Source organism: Cupressus sempervirens, chromosome 1, assembly GCF_028749045.1.
Source record: "Cupressus sempervirens isolate cs-2001-9-10 chromosome 1, ASM2874904v1, whole genome shotgun sequence".
NCBI classification, from domain to species: Eukaryota; Viridiplantae; Streptophyta; class Pinopsida; order Cupressales; family Cupressaceae; genus Cupressus; species Cupressus sempervirens.
Genome location: NC_143118.1, coordinates 563,039,968 through 563,058,744, shown reverse-complemented (window position 1 = coordinate 563,058,744; position 18,777 = coordinate 563,039,968). Strand labels below are relative to the sequence as shown.

General features: G+C 33.8%; 1 protein-coding gene across 2 annotated transcripts in view; it reads right to left on the bottom strand.

Annotated features, from left to right (window-relative positions):
* The window catches only part of PEX12 (peroxin-12), a 210,336-nt gene that overhangs the window by 54,309 nt on the left and 137,250 nt on the right, over nt 1-18,777 (bottom strand). For both annotated transcript variants that reach the window (XM_089831031.1, XM_089831036.1), the window contains exon 8: nt 3,160-3,246. In XM_089831031.1, the coding sequence (XP_089687157.1) occupies nt 3,160-3,246 (87 nt within the window). The remainder of the gene's footprint in view (nt 1-3,159; nt 3,247-18,777) is intronic.

Below are 18,777 nucleotides of genomic sequence, written 5' to 3'. Positions count from 1 at the left end.
TTAAATTACGATTCATATTAATTATAATTTATATTTGTATATGTTTACAAAACTAAAACAAAAATTAGTTGTTGTCTATAATTAGGCAATACTTGTCACTACATGGCACGTATACTTTAATTTAGTTATTTATTTATTATTTAATATATTTAATAAATGATTAATAATATTATATTCATTCATTGATATGTAATACTATATTATATTAATATATCATATTCTTCTTGTTTTTATTGGTAATAAGCTGAACCTAGATTAGTTATTATTATTTGTTGAAATTAAATATTACTATGTGTTTAGCTAGAGTAGATTTGACATTGAACTAAAGACCTCCCAAATGGGAGGCTCACAAGTTACCAATGTATTGTAGGCTCTTGCCTATATATCATATTCTTTTTTTATTATTAGTCCCTGCCTATCTATAGGCAAGGAAGTAATGTTCCAGTTGGGTTTCACGATTAATCTTTAGTTTTAAATTAATTTTCAATCACTAATTACTATTTTTTAATTGGTAAGTAGTAATTTTCCTAGGAGTAAAATTAATTTCTGGACAAAAAATTAGAGAATTAAATGTCTAGAAGGTTCTACTCCCTTCGTGTTCTTGTTCTTCCTCGGATTGTGCTTGCGGGGAACAACTTCTTTAATGGTAGAACCAACCTACGTGACATTAATTCTTGCTCTACATAAGCTTTTGAAAAGAAGTGTTTCTTCAACTCTGAGGATGAGAACAGTTTCATGAATTTTTCCCTCGATTTAGAAGATCAAATGCTTGCAGAGCCCATGGAATTATATCAAACTCCTCACATAACTCTTCTCTGGAAAATACTTGACGAAGCGGAAAGCAGCAGATTTACGGTTGAAAATATGCTAAAAGCCTAGGCTGAGGCTTTGGAATGGAAGGAGTGGGAATTGTTGAAAGTCATTGGCAATCATCTTCAACAAAGGGTTTCAATCACTAAAACTCACATGGAGAGAGCTTCCTACTACTTTGTCAACAGTTTCAGCACTCCGAAGGCACAAGAAAGTGCACGGCACAGGCTAATGGAAGAAATTTGTAAAGAGGCCTCTGCAACAGTGTTCAAGGCACTTTATGAGATCTTCCCTTATGCAAGGTTCACTCATTTTACAGCAAACTAGAGCATCTTGGATTGCTTTACCTCGAGCAATGCTCAGACACTTCATATCGTTGCTTTTGATGTAAGGGAGGGTTTGCAGTGGCCACCATTAATGGAAGCTCCAACCACTTAGAGTGGGAGAAGATCGTTGCAAACGCTTCGCATAATGGCCGGGAAATGGGAAGATGACGTCGACGTGGGATTCAAAGCAGTGAAAGCTACCACACATAAGTTTTTAGGCACTACTACAACTCTCAGAATTTCCTTTCTATGCTAAGAATTTCCTTACAAGACCTACGGCAATGTATTCTGTGGTAGGATCCTAATGTTTTCCTAGCATTCAATTTGATGCTCAACCTGCCACATATGCCATATTACCAAAGCGAAGAGGAAGCCCTCAAGTTTCTGTCAGTTGCACGATGTCTATCACACCTCCTAAGAATTTTGACGTCAACATCGCCCCCGGTCCATGACGGCCATGTCAGTGACAAGGTCGACTACTTCTACGGCATGCTAGAATCCCTAGAAGTCGGGCTGCTTGGCGAGGGCTTGGCCATTGCCACGTGTGTGATGGAAGACATCTTTATCGCTCCATAAATGCGGTCTAGGGCATTGACATTGCATGGCAAAGGATTAAAGGAGGAGAAGCAAGAGCAACTTCCCAGTAAATGAGGATTCAGTGGCGTAGGCATTGAGACAAACGAGGAGATGTGGGAGGCTTGGAAAGTGGTGGTATTGAACAGAGGATTGTGGAATTACATGGTAGAAAACTATAAGAATGAACTTATTCACAAATGATTGTGGCACTGCATCACTTCCTAGTTTATTTATTATTATTATATCTTATTCATTTATTTATCATTGTATTAATTTATATCTTTTTAAAATATAAAAAATAATAGTTCATGATAATCTTGTTTAATGATTAAATTATATAATTTGAAGAGAAAGTCTAGATAAATATATTCAGAAAATAAAATAATTAATTTTTAAAGTTTTATAAACAAATTAATCAACTTAAAATATTTTCTTACTAAGTAAAAACTATATTTTAATTCCAATCTTTTTAAATGCATTTTATCTGAACAAACTTTCTAACATTACATTTTTAAGTCATCCCCAACAATACTCATCAATAAAAATCTCATATTTTACAACAAATGTTTGCTATTGATAGATTTGCAAATGACTGTCAGTGCTTCTCCTTGATAAGTTGCCTTGGTGTCTTTGTTGTTCTTTCCTATTCAATCACAATACATTAACTATACAAAAAACCAACCTTCCAATTCTTGCAAGGCAGGGACTCTAGCTCTGTCAAAGCTCTTGCTTTAATAATTATTAATTAATTTAATAATACATTATTTTATAATAAATATATTATTAGTTAATAATTTATTTTTATTACTTAAATCTTTTTCTAGAAAGGGGACATTACAAACTTATAGAAATAAATGTACCTTCCTTCCAATCCTTATGGTTGCTAGAAATTACTATTTTTAATGATTGCAATTGTAACCATTCATTTGAAATAAGTAAATCTGAACCCTTCATTTTCTCCTTAAACCTAGCAAGGTATTCTCATTCAATCTCCACCATAGATCTCATCCATGGAACTTGATTGTCCATGTTGACACATTACCTTATGCAGATAAATCAATCATCTCTCAGATATCTGGCATAGAAATTTTGAAGCAAATGCTTAAGCCAACACATGCCAAACTCATTGCAAGTAAAATTTATTTCACCACGGGAATCACATTTGATAATTTTGTTTGTGTTTTTGTAGTTGTTTGAATTATTTTGTTTGCATAAGCCTAAGGTGAGTACCAAAATTCAGCTTTGACTCTAAAAAACATATTTTACAAGACAATGCCTCTACCTTATCAGCTCCCTCAAATATTGATCACCAAAATAACCATATTCTACTACACGTTTCTTCAAATAAACGGAGTGTATCTTACTTTTACTAGAATATTTAACACATTTACATTTATTCCAATGCTGTACTTACTTCTTGTACCAAAGATAATTAAGAAGTACTTACTTTGAAAAAAAATACTGCTGCAATCAGTCCATTTTGAGCATAATCCAAAGTTGTGTACAAAGAATGGAGTAACAATCCTCGAAAAGTCTGCACATTTAGAAGTTCATGACTGAAAAATCTGAATGCCACACCTATAAACTACAAATTGCAAAAATAAGGTCCGTGTTGTTTAAAGTATAAGCATCCATCCATATAGTGAGAATCAATGCCAGAAATTACACATATTTTATCTTGCACTATGTGCCACATGTACTGAAAAGAAGCTAAACCATTGTGTAACATTTAAAAAGCTAAATCCAAAAGGATAACAGTTAAAAATCTAACTGTCGACATCCACTATCCTGTCCTGATGCTTATATTTTTTCAGACATACATAGACAATTAGAATTTCTCTGCCATCAGAGAATTGGAGTGATTATCATATTAATGTTTTTCAATTTAAAGAGATTGCACATCTAAAATAGTTGTGCATTGCTTGAAGAGTATGAATTTATGGATCCACCAATAAGGTGGAGTGCAGATAATGGACTCACCAGCGTAGATTAGAAAGTTCAAAGCTTTAGTGGTAGGAATGGTTGAACACCATGTCCTGCACTTTCTAGGCATATGCACAATCACAACCAGTTAAGCATGGTGAAAGGGTTGGGTAAACACCAATTTTATTATCCAAGCAATTCTAGAATCAGGCATCCCTAGTAAAGGCATACTTTTTATTTCTTACTAATAACATTTACAATCTAATTGGCTTCTGTTTTTCTTTCCTTTATCATTCTATAAAACATTATATAAAAAGTTGATGATTTCAATCATACTCGTTGGATGGAATATCCAAAATCTGAAAAAAAAATTATAACAACACAGTGAAGAGATAAACAATAAAATTGAAAAGTCAACATGGATTATGATACAATTAGAAATAGTATAATTTAAATACAACAAATTCTATTGTTATTTTCTCAATCCCATCTTCTGAAATTAAAATACAAGTCAAAACTAAACAAAATCAGAATATACTTGGTCATCATAACGCATTTTAAAATTGATATTCACATGGCTAAAATTTAAAAGTTGATACTTCAAATGGTAATTCAAATTGAAGTGCCAAGTCTACTGATTGATAATATGATATAATGTAATAATGCACAGATGATACAGCCATTTATGATTAAAAATAGCTCAAATTACATCACATCAAAATAATAGTTAGTTCTTCTACTCATTAAAGACTAAGAGAAAAAGACAAAAGCCCTGCAAAAAACAGATAATGACTGCCATAAGATTGGAAAGCTTCATGATTTTTTAATGCCACTGCTCTACTTGAATTACATACACTTCAAAGTTCAAACTTTCCTAAAGGCTCAATGTTGTGCTTACTAATAAAATTCCTCCAGTTGTTCAAACATGATCAAGGCCACCCAAACTCGTAAATTGTTCTTCAGATCAACATCACTATGTTTGTTAGGTCTGTGGTCTTCCTATGCTAACTAACTAACTAACAGCTAACTAAATATTAGAAACATTCTAATATTTACAATAGATTACCATTAACTAATAATAGACGTTTATCTATTATTGTAATATTCAAGATGTTTCCACCAAACCTGAGCTCATCAGTCACAAAGCATCTTGTAGCAATATGAAGACTGACAAAGGATGATGCAATAGGAGTTGTGTTTTGTAATTAACAAATTGCATGTAATGTAAAAACAAGATATAATTGCATGTAATAGTATCACCCATAGATTAAAATAGCACTAAGAAGTGGCAAATATATCGGCTTCTTGCGAGAGAGCTCTACAAAGGAACTTCAAAATTTCGATGATAAATTCACCACTTCTTGGTGAGAAATTGCGAACTTCTCGTGATAACTAATCAAATCCTTGTGGGTGACACCAATAAAACAAGGAGGCCTAGCACAACTTGCCCAATCATTACTCATTTTGCAATTGAGTGTTTGGAGAGACAATGGTTGCAGAGGAGAGAAATAGTGTTTGGAAGCCTTGTAGATCAGTCGCAAGTGGATTTGACGTGGATTCAAAGAGAATCTGGATTTACAAGCATGTTTTCTAAATTCTTTTGTTTTAGTTAAAAATCATTTTGTCTTGCCTTAGTTGCATTTGACTTTATTGAAACTCTAGAATACCATTTGCCACGTTCTTTGGCACGTCTAAGAGCATAATGGATAAGATCTAACAGCAAGTTTTGCAATTTTTCCAAATGTTTCCAAAAAAATCATAGCTTTCTCAAAAATTTCAATAACTTAGACATTTTTTGTTGTTTTCTTTCAAGTTTCAGCTTGACTTTAAACTTATTTAAAGTTTTAATCTAATTTAGTTTGTTCCTAATATGTTTATTAAATTTCTGAAATTTGTGGCTTCAATTTAAATTTTGTATGTATAGTTTGATTTTTCATTAAATGGCAATTATAAATTCCTCTACAACAAGGTCAGTTGCAGCAACTATCAGTGACCCTGTAGGTGCATGTCCATTTAGATTTGTAGACACACGCTGAATGCGCTAGAGAAAATCCATGGAAATATGCCTTTTAAGGAAATGATTAAAATAACATGATATACATAAAATGTGAAAAACAAATTTGTGGAGGCATATTTCATTTGAAGTACCACCTTGCAAGGATCAAAACGTGTGAGACAAGGTTTTGTGATGAGAGCATAGAGGCAATAAAGAGAGATTGCCCAAGAAGAGAAAAAGTTGCAAAGGGAAAGGGCAATATTGACCATGGGGGGAGCCATTTCTGAATTGCAAGGTATGTCTCCTTTTTAAGAATCATTTACTGTTTTCTAATCACCATTATTAGCTTGGAATCTTTGGATTGTGCTAAAACAATGATTATAATGAAATGATGTGGGTTGTGACCATGTATCCCAATCATTCTTGATGAAGAAGCAGCAGTTAGAGGGCATAGTGGGGCTATATCCATGGCCCACACATCTGCACACCTACCATTCACTTAGCCTCCACTTCTACTAGTTCGAGTAGACCACAAAAATCTTCTCTTGAAGTCTTTTTATGCATAGAAACACACCTAGAGGACAACCATCACTGGAGGGTACTAGATGGAACATTAATGTGCATTGGCATGTTGACATTCAATGTGCTTTTTGGTATTTTTACAAAATCACCCTTAATGTTGCAGCAAGTCCCTATTTTATTAATTTTGTGACTAGCTGTATGGTGGCAGGAAGGGCTACAAGGTACCTACTCCTACAGACTTAAGTGGGAGGTTAGTTCACTAGTTTCAAATTTTAATACTTCTCCAGTTTTACAATTTACTCAGTTTTATTGAATGTAATTTTTTTTAATCGAAGTTGTGTACTTATTTTCATTTTTATTTTGTGCTTTTAAATTGCTCAAAGATGTTTCTAGGGCTAAAGAGTTGAAGATCAAAAATTGCATTGGAAACAATAATGTTGCACCATACTTTCAAATGGATGGACAGATGGAAGAAACCTATACCATCATCAAGTTTTTGGTTTCTTGCAAGGATCAAGTAGTCTTCCTTAAATCCTTGGACGCCTCAAACAAGGTAAAGATGGATGAAGCTTTGGCTCTAATGCTAGAGCATGTTGTGATGGAGGCTGGGGCTAATAATGTGGTAAAAATAATAACCGACAATGCAGCAACATATGTGGCAGCGGGTAGAGTCTTACAAGCATAGTTTTTTCGTCTCCTTGTGTAGCCCATGTTATTGACCTTCTTTTGGAGGATATGGGGAAATCGGATTGGGTGAGACCGGTTGTAAAGGATGCAAGGAAAGTAACAAATATATCTACAATCACCCTTGGGTCCTTTGCTTGATGAGAGAATACACCCATGGGAAGGAATTGGTTAGACCATTGGTCAAACGGTTTACAATAAAAATTTTAACATTACAAAGTCTTATTGGTTCTTTGAATCCTTTAAAGCAATTCTTTGTGAGTCAACCATGGCTAGACTCAAGTTATTCAAACAAGCCTAATGGATAGAGTGTTGCACGCATTGCCTTTCACAAACACTTTTTTGATCAACCTATAGAAATTGTGGAGATAACTTGGAAACTTCAAAAGTCAAATATTTATTTTTTTTGTATTCAAAAATCAAGTCTTTCATTATTAATCTATAACCCTACTCTCTGATCAATGATAATCATTTTCTACTTTTCACTTGAAGTGGCAAAGCCACTAGTTAAAGTTCTACGTTTGGTAGATGGGGAACAAACCCCAATGGGGTCACTTTATGAGGCCATGGATAGAGCCAAAGAACCTGTAAGAAAACACTATAGTGGGACAACCTAAAATTTGAGCCCATAGGGACAATTTATTCATAAAAGGTGGAGCAATCAGCTCCACTAACCCATTCATAAAGTGGTGTATTTCCTCAACCCTCATTTCCGCTTCTGTCCATCATACGGAGATCGCAATGGAGAGGTCATGGAGGGTTTTAGTGAATGCATCCAGAGGATGGTTGTAATGTCCCCTCTTCAGGATTAAGGAATGAAGGTTAGAACCTACATCAAATCATTAGTACAATATAGAAAGATGGATATTAATTATATTATAAATAAGGAACTAAAAAAAAATTAGTCGAAATACTACCCTTTCTAACTCTTCCTAAACCTTCAGATAGAACTCTCCAATCACCTAACCCTCTAGTGAGAATTTCTTCTCAGTTAGGCAATCATCATATGAAGAGCATTTCCTAGGGCCTCTGGGGATCTTTGATTAAGAACTACTTGGTAGAGATCCCAACTCTAACCAAGTCTCTAACATATGCATATGTTTGACCACTACAATATATATTGTCTCTAAGGATTCATAACAAATCCTTCTCTTCTCTAGATTCCTACTAGGAATCTCAATATTCATCTGAATGACCTCTAAATCTGACATACAAATTGAATGCTCCCTACAAAGGTTCTACTTGATTTCTAAGAATTCTCATTTAAATACTAATTCAACATTTTAGCATACCTCTGGTCTGGCATACTTTTGGTTTGGCATACCTCTAGTCTGGCGATATTAACTCAGACAATCTTTCTTTCTTGTTTTTTTTGTTTGCTCTAATCACAAATGGATCCTTTTGTGTTTTAGTCCTTCATGTAGCCCACGTTAGCAAAACATTATAGCTTAGAGATTGCCTTAGCCACACAACAATGATTGAACGCCTGATGCTTCCCACCCTGATTGAACCTGATGCAGTACAAATCCAGATGTACCCCAAAACAACGTGATCCAGAATCCAGCAAACACACAACAGCAAATGAACAAGACGAACGAGATTCAGATCTAGAGAGATTATATTCCTTATATTCCAATCAAGAAGTTTACATCCAACATGCCCAGTTGTATGGCCTTCCGGGTTACGTCCATTACAAAGAAGAATACATCTTTAAAAGAAGAACAGATCTCCAGACTTAAATACAAACTTCTACCTCCAAGCTGCTCCACGCTAAGACTCCTACTATATCTCCATCATCGAATAATAATAATAAGACTCTACCCAAGACCCCTTTAAATACTTGCACGGCCACAAGTCGGTCTATTACAAATTACCCACTAAATAAACCCTTACATTAAATACATAACCAAGCCACAAGTTGGCTCACAAAAAATATTAAATACCCATCACAAAATTAAATGCAAATGTCGGCTCTAACTAAGAACCAAAAACCTAGACAACTCGCTCAACATTGGACAACTCGACAGCAACTGAAACTTGGCAGTAACTAGAACTCAGTAGCAACTGGCACTAGGAGGCAACTGAAACTCATCAATAACTGGCACTCGGCAATAATTGGCATTCGGCAATAACTGGCACTCGGCAGCAACTAGAACTCGACAGTAACTGGCAAAAAAGAGTATGAAAGTTATGAAAGTTAAGAGACCAAGGATGCTCCTACATCATTCTACCAAGATAAATAGAAAAAACTGCAAATGCTCCTGCATCATTCTTCCCAAGTAAATAGAAAAGTGTCCCACACTTTGATTCCAAAAGAAGATTTTGTACCCAGCTTCATCTTAACCAAAGGTTTCCACTCCACAAGGATAAAAGATCAAATCTGAAAATCAACCATCTATGCTCCGTTCATCCAAAAAACAGAATCTCATCCAACCAATCAACATACTCACTCATAGGGATTAACTGAAAACCACAATACTCTACAAGTAATCTCTGCAACTTATCATCACAAACAACCATAATAATATCCTTATTTATGAAAACCAGATCAGCAACAATATCCAAATCACAAACCCAACCAGCAACAACATATGAACTCAAATCCATACTAGTAATAGCAACAGTACGTATATTCATTTCTCCAGCAACTTGTAAATTACTAACATCATCAAAATCCACATTATTAGCAACATCCATATCTTTCAGCATCTCAGTAGCAATATATAAGTTCATATCCATATCAACAACAACAACATCATGGAAATCCACCTCAATAACATCTTTGAAACCTTTAACCACATCACCGACAGATAAATCCATCTTATCAGAAGCAACATCCATAACAGAAGAAACATGGAACTCTAGATCAACATATAAATCCTCTATGTCAACATTAACATCATCCTGAAGAATAGCAACATCCAATTCCTTACCAACATAAGTGAAATTCTCCTCTTCAGTAATCTCATTGTGCACAACAAGATGCCCTGCAATTTCCATGTTAGATCTATCCATCTACTTATGAAAACCAAAAGATACTTCATCAACTTCAACAAAATATCATGCATTTCCACAATCTGTCTTCTTCTCTTCATAATCTCTTTAATCGGTGAAACAACCTTCTTTCTAATCTTTAGATGCTAACTCAAATCAGACTCTTCCAGATCATCAATACTTTCATGAAATTCATCCCAAAAAGAATCATATTCATTGCTCTCAACATCATCAAGATGTCTTCCTTCATCTTGTGCTAATTCAATAACTTCTACACCAGCTGCAATTTTCCTCAATATGTTAAAGAACTCTGGATCAGCATCTCTCCTTCCACGAACCATCTTTTCACATACAAACTATGATCGAATGGCGAGTCCTATGCAAATGCAGGCCAAATCCGCAGATCTGCCACCCTACACCAAATTCACCAACAAGCTAGGACTCCCGAAGAAAAATCCTCTCAAATAAAATTTCGCCCACTCCAACATTCTAGCACAGACTGCCTCACACTTTGGTGATCTTCTTGCACACTCAAGAACACGGAGCTCTAATACCATCTGATGCAGTACAAATCCGGATGTACCCCAAAATGAGGTGATCCAAAATCCAGGAAACAAACATAGCGAAAAATAAATAGGAGGAATGAGATTCAGATCTAGAGAGATTATATTCCTTATATTCCAATCAAGAAGTTTACATCCAACATGCCCAGCTGTATGACCTTCTGGGTTACAACCATTACAAAGAAGAATACATCTTTAAAAGAAGAACATATCTCCAGACTTAAATACAAACATCTACCTCCAAGCTGCTCCACACTAAGACTCCTACTACATCTCCATCATCAAATAATAATACTAAGACTCTACCTAGCACCACTTTAAATAATTGCATGGCCACAAGTCGGCCTATTACAAATTACCCACTAAATAAAACCTTACATTAAATGCATAACCAAGCCACATGTTAGCTTACAACAAATATTAAATACCTATCACAAAATTAAATGCAAAGGTCGGCTCCACCTAAGAACCAAAAACCCAGACAACTCAATCAACACTGGACAACTCGGCAGCAACTGGAACTCAGCAGTAATTCGAACTTGGCAGCAACTCAAACTCAGCAGTAACTGGCACTCGGCGGCAACTGGAACTCGGCAATAACTGGCACTCGGTGGTAACTAGCACTCAGCAAGAACTGGCACTATGTAGCAACTAGAACTTAGCAGTAACTGGCACTCGGCAATAACTGGCAGAAAAGAGTATTGAAGTTAAGAGACCAAGGGTGCTCCTGCATCAAAACCACAGGTACAAGTGTCGAGTTTCTGTGTGTCTTTTGTGTCTCTATAATGTCCTGTTACTCTACATTTAGTACCTTCCTATATCTTTATATTGCTCTTATGTCAAGAAGGTAATCCGTCTTGGGCAACTATGACCCCCTACGGCTTATTCAACTGGTGTGATTTTGCCTATCTGATATCGTTTGGTGTTTATTTGCCCCTCAATATAGTATTCACCCAATACTCAGTGATGCGTAGTTTGGCTTGTTGTTGGCCAATTAAATTTTTTTATTTATTTCCTTATGGCTTTGGATGCTAGTTGTGTTGTGTGATTTTTGTATTCTTCATTTGAATTGTAGATGTAAACCCAAGATGCCCCTTTCTCTTCTTTCTACCTTAGATACTTATACCTATCGAAACTGGATGGGTGTATCATTTGGAGTATAAGATACGCACTTAGATTAACATTAGTTTGGCTTAGTAAAATGTCATTCCTTCATTTGATTATATTTAGAAGGATAAGAAAGTCATTAATATATAATAATAATATATTATAATATAATAATATGTTATAACTTACTGATATTTATTTGTTTTAAGCATTATTATGTTATAATTAAATAATTATAATATAATCACATATTGTATATTTTAATTATTCACTTAGTCATAAAAGAAAATAGTTCTTTATTATTTAGGAAATTATATATATATACTAATTTTGGGGTTATGACAGTCCCTCCATCCCCAATGTGCTTTTCCTCAAGCAACTTAACATTCTTTTCTCTTTGATAAGATTGTTCAACAAACTTTTTGAGACACATTTTTCTTCGTCTTTAGGGATCTACTTTTTTTTCTCATTGCTTAGGAGTTCTTACAGAGTTTGCTTAGAGCCATGTTTGTATAATCTATTCACTTTTATCAATATATGTTCCCATTTTTCAAAATAGTTTTGTATTTTTCTCTTTTTATTGTACAGGATGGAAAGATCGCATTATGATGTTCCTTACTAAGACCTTACCTTATTTACTTCAGAATTATCATTTTAGTTTGCACTTAACAGCAAGAGACTTTATCTGCTCCATAGATTTCAAATAGTAATATTTAATCAGATCGAGTTTTAAATTTGTACTGAGTGTCCCTTTATGCATAGTGTCTCTTTTTGCATAGAGTCTCTAATATAAATGTTTTCCTATTGAATCCTTAATGGTCCAACCATTAAATATGTTATCCCTTTGATTACTTCGTAATTGTATATTAGTATCTATTTCTTTGGTGACTAAATTACAATTGATCAATCTATTCCATGGAAATCATAACACTTATCCTTATAGCACCACAAAACTTTGGGATCTCCATTTATCATTCCTCTTAGTCAAATTCATTTGATAGAAAAGGCATGTTGATGATATATGGTTCTCTTTAAGATTCCCATATACGTTAGTCTCTTCTTTTACAAGTTCATCTTATTTCAATCCCATTAAGAATGAACACATTAAAATTTGTTCTCCGTCCTTCGGTCCAGTTAAAGCTGATTTGATAATGACAATTATTCACTATAGTTCTTTCGCTTCTAATTATATAATGGTATTCCTTTAGCCATCTCTTATTTTATGATTCCATATTTATCTTCTACCTTGCAGGATGGCAGGATCATGCTCTAATACCACTATAATGTCCCCTCTTCAAGATTAAGGAATGAAGGTTAGAACTTAAATCAAATCATTAGTACAATATAGAACGATGGATATTAATTATATTAGAAATAATGAACTAATTAATTATTAGTCTAAATAATACCCTTTCTAACCCTTCCTAATCCCTCGGAAGGAACTCCTCTCCAATCACCTAACCCTATAGTGAGAATTTCTTCTCGGTTAGGCAATCATCATATGATGAGCATTTCTAAGGGCTTCTAGGGATCTCTGATTAAGCATTACTTGCTAGAAATCCCACCTCTAACCAAGTCTCTGACATATGCATATGTTTGACCACTACAATATATATATATATATATTGTCTCTAAGGATTCGTAGCAAATCCTTCTCTAGATTCCTAATAGGAATCTCACCAATCATCTGAATGCCCTCTAACTCTGACATACAGATTGAATGCTCCATACCAAGGTTCTACTTAATTTCTAAGAATTCTCATTTAAATACTAATTCAACATTTTAGCATACCTCTGGTCTAGCAATATTAACTCAAACAATCTTTGTTTCTTTTTCTTGGTTTCAAGCCATGGAAGAGGGTGGTTTTGAATGGGGATTGGATGGCATCCAAGAGGAGGGCAATGAGAGTGAGGACACTAAAAGTGAGGAATCAAATGATGAAGAGTCATTGCCAACATCAGCACCAGCTACATCCTAGATGTATATCGAGTCACAATGGTGCAGGAGCACCTGTTCATTTTATATCTCATGGATGAATTCATATTTTAAATTATCTTTAATATGGTTTCAATGTTATGTAAGGACCTATTGGAGTTCATTCAAATTATTTTGTAAGCCTATAAATGCCATTAAAATCATAGTGACTTACAAGGTCTTGAAAAATGTCAAAGTATGAGAAAACCACTCAAAAATATCAAAGTAGGGTGGAAATGGTTTAATTTAAGTCTTAAATTAATTTTTATCATATTTCAAGGGTTTATGGAAAGTTTGAAGTCATTTGGATAATAATTGTAAAAGTTGTTCAAAATTTGTCAAAATTGTAATGACAACTTGGTGACAACTTTTTTTAAGTTGGTTTAAAGGTGTTAATGGGTAGTTAATAAGTTATAGGTTGGTTGGGGAGTTTAATGTACTTCCAAATTATATATATTTGGTCTCCAAAACACGAAATTGTAAGTTGGAGAAGTTGGAGGAAGGATTTGAAATGGAAGAAAATTCATTTTGATGTTGTATATTTCAATTTTCTGGTTATTTTTTCCTGCAATTTCTCTGATGTTTTGATTGATGCGAACTCATTTTGAATGATACAGACCTGAAACTTATATTTTTGGAAAGGTATATAAGTTATCTTTTATTTGGTTTTGGTTTGGATGATTTTCATTACGTTTGGAAGAAGTTATGGCCATTTTAGTGAAGACTGGTCAGATTCTGTCATAATATGAATAGTTTTGAGGAAATTGCAATTACTTTTATTTCCTTGATTGTATTTGGCTATAACTTGGAGAAAATGTTTTTAACTAAATTTTATTGAGTCTCACAAAAAAGGATTGGTTTCATTCTTTCATTTATGTAAGTTATTAATGAGTGATTAAGGGTTTTAAATTCTGCTCTAGTTGAGAAATTGTTCTCAAAAGATGCAACATTCTTGCATTTATTTGACTAGGTGGAAAAGATTATAAATGTGAATATAATTTCAAAGTTTTGTGGAAGGCACATATAGCACACTTCTGTTGTGCTCTCTGCATCAAGTGGTATCAAAGCCCAAAAGGTTTGGGCAAAAGGTATTTTGTGGTTGTGTGTTTGCCATTTACAGGTTGAAGAGAGAGAACCTGGATATTGAGAGACTAGGCCAAGAGAGCAAAGAGGAGAAAGGCCTAAGGAGAGGTATCAAAGACAAGAAGAAGAAAGGTAAAAGAGACTTTCTTGAAAATGGATTTGTTTATGAAATTTATGCATGGTAATTTTCAAGGTATGCATTCACAAAAGAAGAAGGAAGATAAAAAGAAAAAACGAGAAGACAGAAAGATTGGAAAAAGAAGAAAATGAGCATACAAAGAAGTTGGAGGCACTTCTTAAAATCCTAGAGCAGAGAATTGAAAATGGTGAGGGAGATGAAGAATTTAATATTTCAGAGGTTCAAGAAGTTGAAAAAAATGTGGGAAAAGAGAATGAACTTAAGGAAGAGCAAAAAGAAACAAGTATAGAAAAAACAAACGAGGAAGAGTTGATTGAATCTAATATGGAAGTTGAACCAATCAAAGACTCCATGAAGATGGAAATTGCTGAAAATGATTATGTTGAAGTATTTTCAGATATCAAGGATAATAATGAACAAATATTAGAGAGTGATCAGATTTATGATGATAATGATGGTAAAAGGGAAGAGTTCTCAAGAAGATTGGAGAAGAAAGATGTAAATTTTGTGATTGATTTTGATACTAATCAATTAATTTTTGCCCATGGATTTTTTGTTATGCTCATTTCAATGTAGGTGATGAAGAAATCAGATTGGAGAGGACATAAATTTGTTCTTAACAAGTTCATTTTCTCAAGGAAAAGAATTGAAAGACAAAAAGTGAAGATGAAGAGATCTTTGAAACCCCATTTCCAAGAGGACTTGGAAAAATTTTGAAGTTAGGGAGTATGGTGCAAGAGCACCTATTCATTTTATGTCTCATGGATAAATTCATATTTTAAATTATCTTTAATATGGTTTCAATGTTATGTAAGGACCTATTGGAGTTCATTCAAATTATTTTGTAAGGCTATAAAAGCCATTAAAATCATAGTGACTTACAAGGTCCTGAAAAATGTCTAGTATGATAAAACCACTCAAAAATATCAAATTAGGGTGGAAATGGTTTAATTTAAGTCATAAATTAATTATTATCATATTTCAAGGGTTTATGGAAAGTTTGAAGTCATTTGGATGATAATTCTAAAAGTTGTTCAAAAGTTGTCAAAATTGTGATGACAACTTTTACAACTTGGTGACAACTTTTTAAAGTTGGTTTAAAGGTGTTAATGGGTACATATAGGTTGGTTAGAGAGTTTAATGTGCTTCCAAATAATATATATTTGGTCTCCAAAACACGAAATCGCAAGTTGGAGAAGTTGGAGGAAGGATTTGGAATGGAAGAAAATTAATTTTGATGTTGTATATTTCAATTTTCTGATTTTTTTTCTACAATTTCTCTGATGTTTTGATTGATGCAAACTCATTTTGAATGATACAAACCTGAAACTTATATTTTTGGAAAGGTACAAGAGTTATCTTTTATTTGGTTTTGGTTTGGACGATTTTCATTACGTTTGAAAGAAGTTATGGCCATTTTAGTGGAGACTGGTCAAATACTGTCATAATATGAATAATTTTGAGGAAATTGCAATAACTTTTATTTTCTTGATTGTATTTGGCTATAACTTGGAGGAAATGTTTTTAACTAAATTTTATTGAGTCTCACAAAAAACGATTGGTTTCATTCTTTCACTTATGGAAGTTATTAATGAGTGATTAAGGTTTTTAAATTCTGCCCTAGTTGAGAAATTGTTCTTAAAAGATGCAACATTCTTGCATTCATTTGACTAGTTGGAAAAGATTATACATGTGAATCCATATCTATAATTTCAAAGTTTTGTGGAAGGCCCATATAGCACACTTCTATTGTGCTCTCTGCATCACACAACCACATTCACAGAGGACTAATGGAGCTAGAGCCCGTCCTACTCCCATAATTTTTACTAGAGCTAGTGGAAAGGGGAAGAGAAAGATGTAGACTAGTTTCATATTGTACTTGACATTTATATTTGCTTATCTTTTTACAAAGACAATTTGCTATTTTATTTTTCTTCAGAGTTTAGAATCCCTGACTATAGTTGCCAACCATCAACATTCTAGATGAGGATGTGATATTATTACATATTGCATTTGTATATATCTAGATCATCTTGTTTGGTCTGTTTACTTGTTTACTAACTCATTAGATGCATCTCCTTATTGAATACTGCAAAAAAAAAATGCATTTGCAATTAAATTTAAGTCATTTTTAAAATTACTAATAATTTTCCCAATAAGTTACTGATTTATCTGTAATATTTGTCAAGAACTTTTTTTTGCCTCACCGATAAGTGGCAAAGAAGGAGATTTTCAGCTATGGTATCTCATACAAAGTTGTAACATTTGCTGATTTGTATATGCAGTCTAAGACTTTGTGCTTGGATGTAGATTAAATTGTTTTCAGTAAACGAGACAACTTGCATTCAAACTTAGTGTTGATGTAAGGTGTTATGTGACAACATTATTTGAATATTGATAAGGATTTTTATGCTTTGTTCAAAAGGGATTTCAATTCAATTTTGTAGACTTTGAGCTACATGCTACGTTCAGAGTTATAGTCCAATTTGAGCTTTTGAAGACTTTGTGATGCAGGAGGGAAAATTGTTATCGATAATAGTGGCTGTAAATACTTAGATTTGAAAGACTTTGTGCTTCAGTAATAAGTACTATTATTAAAATTAGTGAATATTCAATAAGAGTCTTTGTGCCTTACTGCTTGTTCTGATTATTGAATCTTTATCTGACATAAGTACAGGAAACTTTGGGTTTCTGCAGTTGTTCCACTAATATAAAGTAGACTGGTGCCTTTGGTGTTGGTCTTACGTCAACTCCCAAGCCATCAATATTATTGTAGCAATAGGAACTTTTTGTAAAGTTTTAGAGCTATTCATAAGTTGTTTGTATATCATTCCTGAAAAAAGAGGAACTAATTAAAGAGAACCACCCTTTTTTGTAATTTCAATTAAGTTTCTATTGAAGACACCTACGATAAGAAGGGAGCCTCCACTGTTAGTAAGAGGGCAGAGAAGTCTCATAAGATATAGCCTAAAGTCACAGTTTTGCAAGTTGTGGTCATACTGACCTACAAAACATTTAGCCAACGCCTTTGACCCTCTTTGTGGTCTTCTATTGCACATTAATAAATTTATCTCATCGCCAAACATGGGGTCCTTTTATTACTACATTCATTTATTATAAAGTGACATTACTAATCACTTCATCTTATTTTATTAAATATTAAAGTCAATACTAGATATTTGATTTTTATTTAAATCCCATCACCCAACCATCCCAAACTGAAAACCAATGATGCACGTCCCATCCTGGTCATATCTTAAATATAATAGACCAATTAACAATCCCCTCCTTAAAATTACAGATCCAACCTATAAAATAGGAATTACAACCAAAGCCTCTAAATTGATCCTTAAGTCTCCTAATGTGTTCTTGTCAACTCTTGGTCAATCCCTAAAAGATAGGAATTCTTGCTAAGAAATAGGTGAATTGTCTCAAACTTTGCAAAACGGCTTATAAAGCCCCTGCATAGATCCACAAACCCCTAGATGGGTCCCCTATCCACTCTATTGGCCTACAAGAACCCATGATGCTAGGCCAACCTTTTCTATAGTTTGCATTGCCTAAGGAAGGGACATTACAAAATAATAATGTGAAGTGATGCAGACAAATCAGGCCACATGCTCATACAACTGGCTATCCTTTCTATCTCAGTGATTTTCATTAAATTCTGAATAAAATTATGTAAAAATTTACGACATGGACTATGCAATGGTTTATAAACCTAGAATGGTCTATTTTTTCCTATGGTTTGCTCATGCTCGTTGTATTAAAAGTCATGCTGATTGTGTTGAAAGAGAAGATATTGTTTGCTCATGCTGACTGTATGAAACAAGTGTCAATGGATTTGACTCAAAAGCTACACAGCTGAATCCTGATAGCAATATCACAAAAGATAGGGATATTTAAGGCATAGCTTGTTATCTTCTTGAGAGCTAAATTATTGTGATCTATGATAGAAGTTGAAAGTATACAGCTGTCTAAATTAAACCCCTAGTCAGATTTGTGCATGCCTTGCCCTCAGACTATTTGATGTGGACTTTTGTTTTCCTTTCAAATGGAAAAATTAATAGCTGATTCAT